The sequence below is a fragment of the Falco peregrinus genome, chromosome 5, assembly GCF_023634155.1.
Source record: "Falco peregrinus isolate bFalPer1 chromosome 5, bFalPer1.pri, whole genome shotgun sequence".
Lineage (NCBI taxonomy): Eukaryota > Metazoa > Chordata > Aves > Falconiformes > Falconidae > Falco > Falco peregrinus.
This window is the reverse complement of record NC_073725.1, coordinates 7,746,464-7,761,125: the sequence shown is the minus strand read 5'-3', so window position 1 is coordinate 7,761,125 and position 14,662 is coordinate 7,746,464. Positions and strand designations below refer to the sequence as shown.

The following is a 14,662-nucleotide window of genomic DNA, read 5'->3' as shown; positions in this document are numbered from 1 at the left end:
CTGAATTCTTTGTACATTTATTTTCAGCTGAATTTTCTTCTTAAGTAGCTGCCACCATCTCAGAGTTTCCTCCAAGCTAGTTTCATGTGCCTGAAAGGCTGTTGAGTTTTACTTTCTTCTTCTTCAGATAAATTCTTTTCCCTACACTCATTAACTGAGGTGCTGCTGCAGAGCTGCAACTGTCCTTTGAAAGCTGCCGTTATGTCAGTATTGTTTGTTTTGCTGCTTGTGGCAGGAGAAAAGCAGGTTTGGGGTTGTTTTGTTTGTTTGTTAGCATTGTGTGTGCAATCTGGCATTAATTACCTCTCTTTAATGACCAGATTGCAGCCAATCAGAAGTTGGGAGCTGGCAGTGTTTGGGCATTAGCAGCTCATTAATTTTTACCTACACACAGAGGTACTGCTGGGGTGCCGAGTCCATTTTGTTAGAGGGGTACCAGTAAGGGAGGGGGGGCTCTGCACAAATGTTTGCTTTTTGGCTTTTTGCTTTTTATTTCTTCCGATCGTGAAGAATGGGACTGATAATTCGGATTTGGAGTAACACGTTAGAGGTTTTAGGTGTATGAAAAGTAAATACCAAGAGGAAGTGTGATTATGGATCTTCCAATCCAGTAGGAGCTGGCGGTATGAGCGAGGTCGCCTACATTTGAAGGAGAGTTGCCTTGACAGGGTATGACTGATAAAGGAAACAAGGATTTCCAGAAAAACTAAGTGCATGTCTCTTCATTCGGGAGGAAAGGAATTAGGACAAATGTACTTTCAGTGATTCATAGAGAACTTCTGTTTGCCTTCGTTTCTGAAAGTTTAATATCTTGGGTGTTTAATACAGTGTAGATGAATTTTTATGAACAAAAATGTGTTGTCAGGATCTTCAAATTGACCTCTGATTTTATAACCACGTTCAACTCCCTATAGCGAACCCAAGCATTTTGATGGTCCAGCTTCCCCATTTGCAAATACAATAAGGTTAGATGTAATGTAAACACCTCACTTGGAATGAATCAGTGGTTTTTCTGTAGCTGCATGCTAAGCTTCTTAATGTGGGCCTATACAACTAAGAATTGCATATATTTTGCATTTAAAAGCCATGACATTAGTTTGTTCTTTATGTTCGTGTTCTTAAAATCAGAACATTTTGCTTTCCAAGCAGATAGGCCATGCTTTATTTTAAGAATTATTGTTTTAAATATGCAGTTATTGTGTTTCATTAATAGAATAAGGTATGACAAGCAGCTATGAGTTTAATGATAAATTACTTGGAATAACCATGTTGCCATAGTACCACATAAAAATAGTAAGTGTACCATGATTTAAAAATCCTCTTCTTTTCTGTACATTTGTTTCAAAACCCTCATTCCCAGTCCACCTGCATTTTAAAATATAAAAAGGCTGTGTGGTCAGTACTCATAATACAATAACCTTCTCATCTCTCTCACCATTCATTGCAATCTCTCCGATACACTAACCATTCACTGACCCACCTTAAAATAGTCATCTTCTTCAAAGCATCCTGTACATCACGTGTAATATTTTCAGGAAAAAAAATCTTGGAAAGTGGTTGATCAGTCATCTAGTCAAGAATTTTCAAATGAGAAATCTCTCGAAGTCTCAAAAAAGAAATTAAAAAAAAAAAATAATCCCAAAGTCAAAAAAAGGAGAGCTGATCTTTCCGCTTGCCAGCAATGATGCAGTTTCCAGTGTTGCTCTTGTGTTGTACACGCAAGCCAGTTATTTGCTTAAGAACCCACAGATATCGTGTCAGTCTAAGTTAGAGCAGTAATTACACTTAAATGAATAGGAAAATGGTGGGAAATAATACAGAATAAAGCAAAGCTTCTGGAACAGCGACACCTCTCACAGTTAAGACAAAGCTGTGCTGCCGGTAAGGTGCTGCAGAAACAAAGGATTTGTCCCAGTTCTGCGCACGGCTGAGGAAGATGGTGCTGCAGTCCGGTCCTGGCAGTGAGAGCAGAACCCAGAAAGGAGGGCAAGTTGACTTTGCCGTTTGTATGTGACCCAGCAGGAGAGCTGCTGGCCTTGAGGGCGGCCAGGGGTTGGTGATGTGGCTGGTTATGTCTGGGCAGGTGGAGACGTGCAGAGTCTTTCAGAGGAGATGGCTCAAGGCAGGTTAGAACCATTGTTTCTACTTACAACCAACATTAAAACAAATATATAATAGGGTCGTATAGAACAGCAAGTATCGCACATTATTTGATAAACAGTCAAGGCAACTACTTGCTGATCAGTCGTTGGGCTCATTGCAAAAGCAAGAGGGGAAAAAAAGTGCATTTTTTAATCTTCTCAGAAGATTTCATAATTACGCTTTTTATTGAGGTGTCTTCCCCATTGATCAGAAGGCATGAGGTATGGCAACATCATGTTGGGGCCAGAGGGGCGATAAGGGAACATTTGGAAATACAGAAGGAATTGATCTGGGCTGATCAGCACTCCCGATAGTATTGACAGGAATCCGTAAGCTCTGTCGTGGTACAGGCAAGTGCTTTAGGGAGGCAAGGTGGCAGAGAAAGTTCCCTATGGAAGCCAAAACTTTAAACTGTTCTTTGAGGAAGTTGATATCCTTAGTAGCAAAGTGAAAGCAATTCCGATTGTACTTGATACTAAAGCAAGAAGCTGAAGCACTTTAAGCTCTTAATTACTTTAGCTACCAATAAAACTTATTGCTTGTGAATTTCTTGGGGCTGTTTCTTTCAAATGATTGGTTTACTTCTGTTTAAAAAGTCGTCTAAAGCTACTGACCCTCTCCTAAAGAGTAATGATGTTATCTATAAAATTATACTAATAAAATGTATTTAACAGTGCTAGACCGAGGTAATAATGGTTCTTCTTATGTGCAACCTGACAATTCAATTAATCACTTCTAGTCTGCAAGGTAGTTTATCAAAAGGAAGCACTTAAAGCACTTTGATGCTACCTCACCAAAAGTTCTTCATATAATAATTTATTTATTTGACTAAAATTTGCAAAACACAAACTGTGAGTTAAACAAAAATAGATTCATAACTTTTCAATAATGTATGAAAGATTAGCTACAGAATCATATCCAATCTACTATGATGGAATTTAAGTTCAGTCTCTTCTGATATAAATGTAGATATACTGCTGGTATATTGACATATTTTATAGTAAATATTAATGTATTAATTGTTGTATACACAGCTATTTGAGTACATTTGTATTGGGGAACACTTCTCTGAAAGAGGAAAGTATGTTCAAGATGAAAATGGGAGTAGTACATTTTATCCTTTGCTGTAACGTTTTATGGAAAATTAGGTTTGGAGACATGATGTCTTTGTCCTTTGTCTTTTTAAGGAGCAGTAGTGATCCAGATGGCTCTGCAGTAGCCTCATTATTCGAATCCCAAAATGATAGGAGTTGCTTGTCCTGCAGCACCAGGACCTTTGCTTCTCTCTGCATTTTAGAGGACAGTGGCTTGGACGTCGTATCCCGTTTGCTGTGGTGTGTGCATGGCTCCTTGAAAGAGCCTTTTTCACGCCCCTAGGGACCTTTTTCAAGTGTTTTACGTACCACATCACACAGGAAACATAAATTAATCTGTTTCTTCTTCCACGCAGCAGAAATAACCAAATAGCACCTTAAAATGTTCTTGGTTTTTCCCTGATATGTGAGGTTTGTGTACAAGCATGTATCTGGAAAAGATATAATGCTGTCAGTGTGGTTATAAGGGTTTTATCAGTGTAAGCTTCGGATAACTGCATTACTCACAAAGCCATCCGTGAGTTATGCAGGTTGTCCAAAACGAGTGCCAATAAAACCATAATGTGGTAGCTTTTCTGTACATAAAGATGTCATATTTTAAATCTCATAATTTGGAGCATTCCAAGGGTTTAAAGCGAGGCTTGCTGTGTGTTCCCTTCAAAAGCCTGGATCTTTCCTCCACAATGTTGTAAAACTCCTGTTCCTAACCGTGCGGGGCTGCAAGATGCCAGAGCATCAATCTGTCACAGGGTAGGGCTGAACACTGTCAGATTTATGCCTCACTATTTAGTTAATTTACTTCTTAAAACCAAGGGTTCAGCTGAAAAATAGGTGACTAAATTAAGAGGCAGATTTAAAAGGTACTTAAGTGATTCTGTTGATTCAAGATGGGGATTTTACGCAGGTTATGAACTTAAACATTGGCAAGTCAGAGTCCTTTTGACTGGAATATTGATAAAAGCTGATTTGGTAGGGTTTGATCTACCTGTTAAAATGCAATATGCTGTAAAACTATAAATGAAAAAAAAAAAAAAAAAAAAAAAAAAAGCTTTCCAGTCAGTTAGGACAAGAAGCCAAAATATACAACTAGAAATTTCTTTCAGTCAACTCACTGAAAGGTTTTTAAATCTCACTTGTCATTTTTTTTCAGTTCTTCATCTCTTGTCATAGAATGCCCATGTGAGGGAAAGCATGTGTGTACGAAGTTAAAAACAGACCATAATGCACGGTATTTAAAATATCTTCCTGGTATCTGAAATTTCTAGTTGCCAGGGGAATGGAGGGTTGTAGTGTAACAAAACTGGAGATAATTTATTTCAGCTTCATGAGAGTTCATGGGTTTCTTCCTGCCTTGACCCAATTAAGCGAATTTTTTTTCCTTTTCAGTTCTTTCTGGGAGTTTTTGTTGTTTCAGGAAAAAAAAAACCTCCCTAATTTTCTTTAGAAATGACTAAATATGATAATTCTTCATGCTTTTATTGCATTGTAAATAATGAGTTCTGCAGCTGAGACCCATAGCATCTTTCTGAAAAAGGTAAACAGGAAGCATTATTCCCAGTTTGAGGATTATGGTGTTCCTTTGCCAACACCAGTATTAGTGCAGGGATCTCCTGACTCCTATGATTAAAGGAAGTTGTTTATTAGTTCTGTGTAGGATACTCAGCATGTTGTGCTACTCTCACACATGGGGTTGATCTGTGTTTTGGATAATATTTTGCTGTTGGCCTTGAACCACATTAGAATTGGCAGTAGCACACCATGTCCTCTCATGTTTCACTATTTTGGTGGGGTTTTTTAGTATTTAACACAGTGGTTTGTAGGTGGATGGAATACCTTTTGTGCTCTGGCAAGTTGCTTGTTCTGCAGAATGTGTAACTAGGGAGGAAGGAAATTAGAAAGTAAAGGGAAAGTTTTCTTGGGGAACGGCAGTTGCTTTGGGTGCCCTAGAGTTTGGGGTGGGTTGATTGGTTAGTATGCAAAATATTGTGGTGTGTTTATGTAATGCTATGCCACTGCTTATACTGTATAAGTCTAGTCATAGAGTGGAGACAGCTGCTTGGATACCTGACAAAAGAATAAAAAGAAGAAAGGTGAAATTCTCCATGAAGCTAGGCTGTTAGGTCATCATTAGTACTTAATTATTAGAGCCAAATAGAAAAACTGCTGCCAAATTGAACAAATTATATTCCTTAGTTACATCTCAGCTGCTATATTTCAGCTCTGTTCCCAGTCCAAATTTTTGCCATGTTTGTATCATCAAAGAAAGAAGCATAGATAATCTAGAAGGAGAAGGTGAACCTCTGCTGACCTCCCAGTCATCACTAAATGTAGGGTCATATGCTCCTCCAGCTGTCATTAGAGACAAATGAAAGGGGGGAAAAAAATAGAATCTTAGTACGAAAATGTCTTAGGCTGTGTGAGGATTATGAAAAAAAATATTGCCCTGTCAGCTAAAGAGGGGAGGAAAGAGCAAACTGTGTCCTTAAAAATATTTGTTTAAACACAAAGAACAGCACTGCATCATTATCCTTGTCTTTTTTTATGTATATTTAGTTCAGTCTGTTCTTTAGTTTAGGCCTAAAATATTATGAGTTTAGAAAAAAGATGTATGTTTCACAGCATTTGTTTAATATATTGGAAAAAAAACCCTAGTTTTAAAAAAATCCCGTTTGGCGCTAGTGAGATGATTGTTTTGTTAAGCCTGTTGCTGCGGGTATTTATAATTCACCACTGCTGCTTTGTTTGTTTTTTCCGTTGCATTTAGGTTATCTCGTTTCAGATACGATCTATTAAGTGGAGTATTTTTCAGTAGCTGAGGTTTTCCCACCTGTCTACCCTAAAACACCTGCAACATATGTTTGTGTAACCCTGCAATGCTTTGTGGTTTGGGCCTTGAGAAATTCCCCCAGAGCATTTTGCTTATAAACAGCTGAGCAATTCATTTCTCTAATGACGAGTGCTTTTCCCTTGGCATTGAGGCAATAGCACGTTTGCTGAAATAAGGCTCACTTTTTGTTCAGACATATTGAAAATCTTTTTTTCATTTTTGTCTCTTATTCTGAACCTTCAGATTTTGAGCAGGGGGGTTTTCGTTGGGGTTTTGGGTGGGTTTTTTTGTATGGCGTGTGTGGCTGTTAATAATACTAAAGAGGGAGGAAAGGAAATACTTCAACAAGGAAGAAAAAAGAATGTTGTACGGACTCCTCTGCTTGCACCTGTGTGTAAACTTTTACAAATAATACGTATTCAGATGGGGAAGCGTTACATTGCAGCGGAGGCCTGGTTTTCCTGGTACGTTGAAGAACAGCCTGCTGGTGACTTCTGTCACACACAGGCGGGCCCTGCTGTATCATATTTACTCCGTGGGTAATGTGATGTGGTATGTCTCCAGAGGCCAGGGAGGAAAAAAAAGGGTTATACGAGGGAATTTGAGCATATGGAAGGAGCACAATCCTTAGCTGGTGGGAATGCTTTTCGGCAGTTTATCCATTTATGCACATGTAGGAAATCTCTGCTGCTTTCAGTGGGATTCTGACCATGGCCTCGGCCCCCCACCTAGGAAAAAAGCAGGCGTGGGTGTAACTTTACTCAGCCCTTTGTCCCTGGAGGAGAATAAAGCCAAACAGAAAGTCCCCAAGAAGCTCCTGCCAGCTGTGGGAACTGGAGCGAGTCAGTCTGCTGGTGGCTGGGAAGAGAAGCAGGAGGACAGGGATTAGGACTTCAGCAGGCAAAGGAGGGGGGGGCATCTTTAGGGGCAGGAGTACCTCAGAGGCAGCTGAAACGTTTTGAGGCATCCCCTCCCTTTGGGCTGTGGCTAATACTTCTGGAAGAGGCAAAGTCCAAAATCACCTCTATTTCTATGTGTGCTTCTGTATCTGAATTTCGTACGCTGTCCTTTTAAAAGTAGAAAGTAGGGATTTTCTACCAGTTGAAACTAAGCTCGCTGTAGCTAGCAATGAAGATTAGAAGAATTATAAAACAGCAGACTGCTCCTACAAAATGGGTGAGGGGAAGAGGGATTTCTAGTGTTGGCACAGGCAGCTTTTATCTGATTTCTGCACTCTCTTTCCTTAGAAGGGGAAAAACATAAATATGTTAATCTGTATAATGCCCGTACGCAATTTCTTGGGCTGATTTCACTGTCATTTTAACATTATCCTTTTAAGAAAAGATTTTTATCTGAGGTACTAGTCAAAATACTGACATAAATTCAAGAAGAAAAGGAAAAACTGTACTTGCTTAAGTAATTAAAAATACAAATAGAATCATTCTAAATTGCACCGGGTAGGAAAAAAATGTGGTTACTGTAAATTTTTTAAATGACGGAGCTATGTTTTCCTGTAAATAAATTTGTTTAGTCTTCAGCCCTAATAAATGGAATGTAATATAGGGGACAGCTCAAATTGGATGCTTTAGAGAGGGGAATTAGTTCAAAATTCATAAAGAAGAGGCATTGTAATTGTGTAGGTTTTCCTTTCTGCTTATGTTTAACTTACTGAAATGGTTAAAAAGAATATAAAATTTAAAGGACAATCACAATGACATGAAGACCATCATCTTCATAAAACCATATTTTTTGCTGTCTGAATTTCAGTTTTCAGAAGTATTTACAATTTCAGTGGTGATACTTTACAGAAACTTGTCGGCTAACATATATGTCAGGCTTGTTGGGGTTTTTTTTTAATAATGAAATTTTCAAAAAGGATCTCTCTGTAGTGTTGCAAAAGGAGTTGCAGCAGTAACCCTTGATATTTACTGTCTTGCATTTCTAATATTTTTTCAACAGCCTTTTTTTCTGAGGGCTTTTTTTTTTTTGACTACATGTAATACTACTTTAAACCGCTTCTTCCTTTGATACTTTTAAACCTCGTAGGAATTTAAATAGACCCTTGTGAAAGTAATTCTTGAGCCTTATTCATATGTTCAAGTTAGATCATTATTCCTATTAATGGCTTTAAGTGCTTAGATAGTAGATCAGCCTTTTGTGTCTTGAATTGCTTGTCATTTCTGCATAAATATGTTTCAAGATACTGTTCCACATGATCTTTTCCTCTTTTTTTTTATTTTTATTCAGATGCAATGTGTAATAATTTTATTTATGGGGTGGTGGAAAAGAAATGTCAATGTTTTTGCTAAGTTTGAATATATACTGTGTTATTTGAAACCAATTGCAGAACTGGCTAGCATCTGGTAACATGAATTTTTCAAAGGCCTGTCTTAGGACTTAGAAGTGCTTGTTATTTTAACCATCTCTTGCTTTTCCATCTTGTTGAAATGGTCAGCAAAATCAAAATACCTGAAGAAAAAAGTTACTAAATTCATGGGAGAAAAGTTACACTGTTTGATTACTTGTGTAGTAGTCGCAGAACCATCAGTTATCCTCATCATGTCAGTTTAGATTTGATTATCATAGAAATGCATTGAATTACCAAACTAGAGCAATAGTAACTAAAGCTGATTCATTGTTATTGCTGTCAATTGATGAGGACTGACTTACAAGCCATATGAATGAGTAGAGTTATGCAAATATTGATTTTTAACAGGAGGAGAAAAACGTAGAACGGCCATTACAATGTGGGTGGTGGGATAGATGAGGATTTTTTTAACGGTTGTCTAATAGCTTTTAGTTGTTTCATTTCTTAATGAACATTACAAACAGGACATATTTTTAAAATGTTTAACGTGTTTCCAAAGAAAGAAAATGAGACATTTCATACAAGATTAAGTCTGACTGCGTGAAATGATTTGGAAATTCCCAGCCTTGAATGTGACCCTGGAAATCACCCTGGCCTTTGATATCTACCACCTCTTTCAATCTTCTTCTCTCTTTTTGTGCGCATGTAATATTCTGGTCTTTAAAATGCAACTCCTATATCCTCTTCCAAAAATAAGGTTTCCAAGGAGTGAGGGTTATCTGCAGTTATGTGGAAGATGAGAGGATAAGACTATGGATGCTCCAGTCCATAGTGAAATCTGGAGGGCAAAAATACAACATGTGAAACTGAAACAGCTGCAGACTGACTCTGTCAAAAATACGATGTACTCTTACCTGTGAACAACTATTTCAGAAATGTCATTGTATGGTTCATTAGAACTGGCTTTACTACCAGCAGGACTGAAGAAGGCAAATCAGAATATAAAGCAACGGCCTGTGAATGAATAAACCTCTGAAGCAAATACTTGGAAAGTATTTAGATCTATATTGTATTGTATAAATATATGTATGTTTATACAATATATCTGATCGTTATGGGAAAATTTACCATTTTGTTTTCTTTTACACTAGAAATTACTTACTTTAAGCCATTTCTCTTCTACTTTATATATGTGTGTATATATATATATATATATATATATATATAAAAAGGGCCCCTCTGTATCTATCTGTTATTTTGGCTTCTTCTATATGCAGATTTTTTTACTTAAAAGTAATGTCCTTGATGCATTCGTTTGATCAAGCTATATTTATATAATATTTATTCATATATATATATATATATATATATATATATATATATATATATATATATATATAATTTTTTAATATATTATATAAGTTTGAAGCTTATACTGTGGTCTACCCCTACACGCAAGGCAGCATGCTGAAGAGGAATAGTTTCATTGTGGCAGAGGTGGAGATTAACAAGTGGCTTCTGGCTTCGATATTAATTATATACATTTCGTTAGAGGGGAGCAGTTCTTTTATTCGTGGCCTCTTGTTTTGAGTAGGGTGAAATTTGGAGATAAAAAAGGCTCCGCGTGCCATCTAGTGGCACGTTCAGGTTGTCTCGCTGAATTAATTTGCTTAACCGAGATGCTGCTAGTAGTATTTTCTGCTTACTATTACCATTTTCTTTAAAACCATGTCATTTTAGCTTGGAGGTGCTTAAAATTCTATATCTGAGCTAAAGGAAGAAATCAGATTGGTATCAGAACCTGTCCAAATTGATGGAATTAGAAATGTTACCACTGCAGCCAGCAGCCTCAGCACTGTGTGGAAGAGTGCAAATTTCTGTGAGCATGGAGGGGACTTACTGGCAACACTTGGTATTATTTTAAGTATTTTAAGAGTTCATTGTTATGTAACTGGTGTTACTGCCTTGAGAAACCAAGATCCTGAGGGAAAAAATTATTCTTGAAATTTCTAATCTTCATTGATGAGCATACTTTTTTCTCTGCTTTAAAAATCTCTCAGAAAATTCCAATAAGGTATTATTTTTTAAAAATATGTATTTAAATTTTTTTTGTTTATTTATTTTTTTTTTTTAGAAAAATCCAAGACCGGTAACTCATCAATTCCAACAAAATTTAGACTATTACAAAGCACGTGGAGCTGACTTGATGAACAAAACCCGGTAAGCTATTTCTGAGTATGTGTTCACTGAACTAAGACCTTACATAAACAAAATGTTTCACAAGTCGCTTTTATTCCAAACAGATATTACATAAGCAGTGTTAGAAGCACATGTGTTTATTTCATGACATTTGTTTTGAGTCTTTACCTTGCCTATTATTACATGAAAAATGAAAGCTGTACAGATTGTGTTGATGTCAGCTCGCTGGCATTTTTTTAAGGTTAAGGACATTCATACGCAGTGACATATAAACTAAAAGCAGGGACTAAAATGTTGCCAGTGTGAGTTCTGTAGCTGAACTGCTTCCGAAAACGCATCTAACTGCAGCCTGGAGTATTCACAATCCAGAAGCTGTGTAAATTAAATTGAATTACGGTAAATCCAGTTTGAAATAATTTTGCTAAACCATTTTACAGCCTTTCTCCCTTGTTTTAGAAGTGATTTTTATCACTACTGCTTAAATTCCGTGTCAAGTCCTTTTTAGCTGGTGGTCACAAGTGTAGAGGTGCCCATGCCCTGACAGGGTGGCCACAGCGTGGGTGCCGGTTGCTGGTGGGTGGTGGTCGCGGTGGCTGCGGAGCAAGCCAGCACAGGGCACGGGGCATTGCGTCGGTTTATACTGTCACTGTTACACTTTCTTAGATTGCACATGGTCGCAGCCATATACCGTGTCTGCTGATTCATAGGAATTTGCTGGGTTTTAGACCTTCGCACCTCTGTCAAATTCTGTTTCAATCAGTTTCATTAAAAGCTAGCTGAAATTAAAATGGAGTGGATTAAAAAGCTCTTAAAAATGGAGGAAGGAGCAGAAATCAAAGCTAGGCAGAGTGAATGCAAAAGCTTTTTCTTTTTTTTTCCCCTAAACCAGGCTCTAAAGTTGGGAATGTCAAAAATTTCTGTATTCTGTTGCATTTTCTTAATATTTTTACTTATTTATTCATTAAAATAATGGTTCGAGAATTGCATAAACTGGAAAAATAAGTTATTTGAGAATTTCAAAAGAAGCATTTCAAGGATTTTGAAAAAAAAAAAAAAAACATAAAGCACAAACAAGAATGACACCTCTTGGAAACCTGAATTTTAAGGAAACAAATGCCCATTAAGTCTATGTAGGACTATAAATTAATTGCACACATATATACAGGATGCACACCAAAGGAGAGGGGAAATTGTTTAAAATAGTTCAGAAAGGGGAATAACTGGGATAAATTTATCTCAACACAGGAACATGTAAAGTAGGTCAAATGTGGTAAATCTGGTTAAGATTGGGCCAAAGAGAGAACTGGAAGATGTAACATTAAGAAATGTTTCTGCAATGAGCAAAGAAATGAATTACATCAGCTACCAAGTCTTTTTCATTTTTAATTCCACAGGCTCAATGGTATATTTAAAATATCTTGGCAAATCTCTAATAGATATTGCTTATATCTATTATAACATATTAAAACATATAAAACTTTTTAATCCATCATATTCGTATATTTGCCTCTCATCTCTCATAATGGCTACTTACTGAAGAGAGAAATGCTTTTGAATAAGACTTGCTTAAAACAAAACATTTTCATCTTAGCAGAAAACAGTAGAGATTGAATCATCTTCCTACTGCTAGTTTAAAAATACACCATTCACAGTCAAGGTCAATGATGCTTATTGTGATGAAACAAAATTGTTTGCTTCATAGATGGAATTCACGTTTCCTTGATACTCATATTTTTAAACTGATGCCTTTTAAATGCATCTGCTGATAATTCTACAACATAATCAATCAGCATTTTTCTTATAATTGTTGTGCATGTCTGGTACATTTAGATGGCTAAAACGTAGACATTGATCCATGTTTAATGGCTGTAATCATCCTTTGCATTAATATATCAGGCATTTAAATGGTAAGAAATAGATACATTGTTCTTATTTTCCTGAACTTCAGCTCAGTTTGTGTACTTTCTCCAGAGATCTAACACCTCACTATCATTCAGTTTCTGAAGCTGTGATTCTGTGAAGTTGCACAGTAAATTTTACTACAGAGTACTGTTTTTAAGACCACCTCTTGACAAGAATTTAGATAGGATCATTGTTTATTTTTCATGTACGTGTATGTGTTTGTGTTCTGAGCTGATCATTAGCGGTGTCAGTTCATAGGAAAGCCAAAGCACACATAGGTATGAGAAGCTGCAATAGCTATCCTTTCTAGTTCTCAAAGAATTTTTAAACATTATTGCACATTATTGTTGAAAGCATTTTTTAAAATTATATCTTGGACATAACAGCTTAAAGATTTTTCTAGCTTATTGTTCCTGTAAAGTGAAGTTTCTCTAAAAAGTCTCTTTCCAGCCATCTGAAAAACACAAACTCACTTCTGTCAGAGTAGCCAAATTAAGCAGTCTAGAAGGAAAACCAATACGTTTTATTAAGCAAAATATAGCAGGAAAAAAAAAATGAAACAAGAAAGAAAGAAGTTGGTAGACAAAAACACACAAGCCTCTGTATAAGCTTTGTCCCCTGCATCTGTTGCTATGATTCCAACGATGCTCTTAGCTCAAAGTGTCCAGTGACTTTGTTGCTTGGGTGGCTTGTCAGAGAAAATATTTTCTTCCAGTAAATACCATTTTTTGTGCAAAGTCAGGATTATTTTTACTGATTTTTCAAGGCTCTATCTAGGTTGTCTCTAGAAACAGCACAAACCTAGGGTTCAATGTGCAAGCCATTATCTTCTTTCTAAGGTGATGTTTCAGGTGAGTGAGTGATAAATACCACCCCAATCTTGATGATTAGGTTCAGTAGACTGAGGTGAAAAAATATGCCAAATATACTAAAGTTCAGATTCTGAACCTCAACCAAGCTCTTACTGGTATGACCTCCAAAATCAGTGGTGGAATTAGATTCACTGCAAACTGTTGAAAACTGATAGATACTTGCTAAGCCAGCACTTGGCATTTCTTCTTCCACCTTTAAAGCTACAGTCTTCATTTTCTTTCTGGAATGGAGAAGACATTAAACAAAAGGCCCTGTGCTGACTTTTCTGATGCCACATATATGTGATGGAATAGAAAAAAAATCCCTTTCTCTTCCTTAAGTGTCTCTGCAGTACCTTGGGGAGGTGATTAAGAACTGAGTCTGCTAGGTGGTAGCAGAGTAAAATTTAATAGTAATAAACATTTTACCATGTCCTCTTTAAAATCATTGGGACCCATTTAGGTTTTTTCAACTGTTTGGGACTCCTGCAAGAGCATTTTATAGTTGTGAAGATGCTTTCTTTGTAGTTACTTTGTCAGTCATTCCCAGGTGGCTGCAGAAAGATTTTTATAGTATCGGCAGATTCAATAAAATGGGGAGACACAAGAAACACCCTGTCATCGTTACTCAGCGATCATTCTTTTCCAGCTTCCATAAACTGGGAAGTAGCACTTTGTCCCAGTCTCTGTGCTGCTGTTCCTCCTAAAAAATGCTACGTGCTGTCTTTCTTCATCTCCAGTACACAGCAGAAGGGCCTCGTACAGCTTGGGGCTGTATCTCGTGAGCGTGCAGGCTCTCACATACTTTCTTCTGCTGCCTCTCATTTTAACCATATCTATTCTAAGTCTAAACAACTCAGCTGTTGTTTTTTTTCTGGATATGTTCTATATGTGTGCACGCATTTATATTGTGTAGTCTAAAAAAAAAACATATCTGGAGACAAATAGGGAAATGATATGAAAAGCAAAATTAAAATTACTTTTCCAGGTGCCTGAGCAAGTTACAAGTCACCCATATTAATTCATTGGTAGTTTATTTTTAGTTTAACTTCCCCCAAACATTACAGAACTATTTTTTCCCCCCCCGAGTACAATGATCGTATTGTTTTTAATTTCTTGTGTTTCTTCAAAATTTTTAAAGGCAGCTTTTATATCACTGAAGTACAGATCACTAAAATACAACCTTAGGAGTGGAAAGATCTCTGTGATTCCTATGTATTTCTGTGAAAGATATTTCAAGCATTAATTATATAAAACAGGAAAATACAGAATGATCGAATAGGAATGTCCTTGCTGATCCCTGGGTTATGTGAACAATCCTACTGGGAATTAGAAGCTT

General features: G+C 36.8%; 1 protein-coding gene across 4 annotated transcripts in view; it reads left to right on the top strand.

Moving 5' to 3' along the window:
* Nucleotides 1-14,662, top strand: part of TBC1D5 (TBC1 domain family member 5) — a 326,048-nt gene that overhangs the window by 255,525 nt on the left and 55,861 nt on the right. For all 4 annotated transcript variants that reach the window (XM_055806534.1, XM_055806535.1, XM_055806536.1 and 1 more), the window contains one exon: nt 10,506-10,591. In XM_055806534.1, coding sequence (XP_055662509.1) covers nt 10,506-10,591 — 86 coding nt within the window. The remainder of the gene's footprint in view (nt 1-10,505; nt 10,592-14,662) is intronic.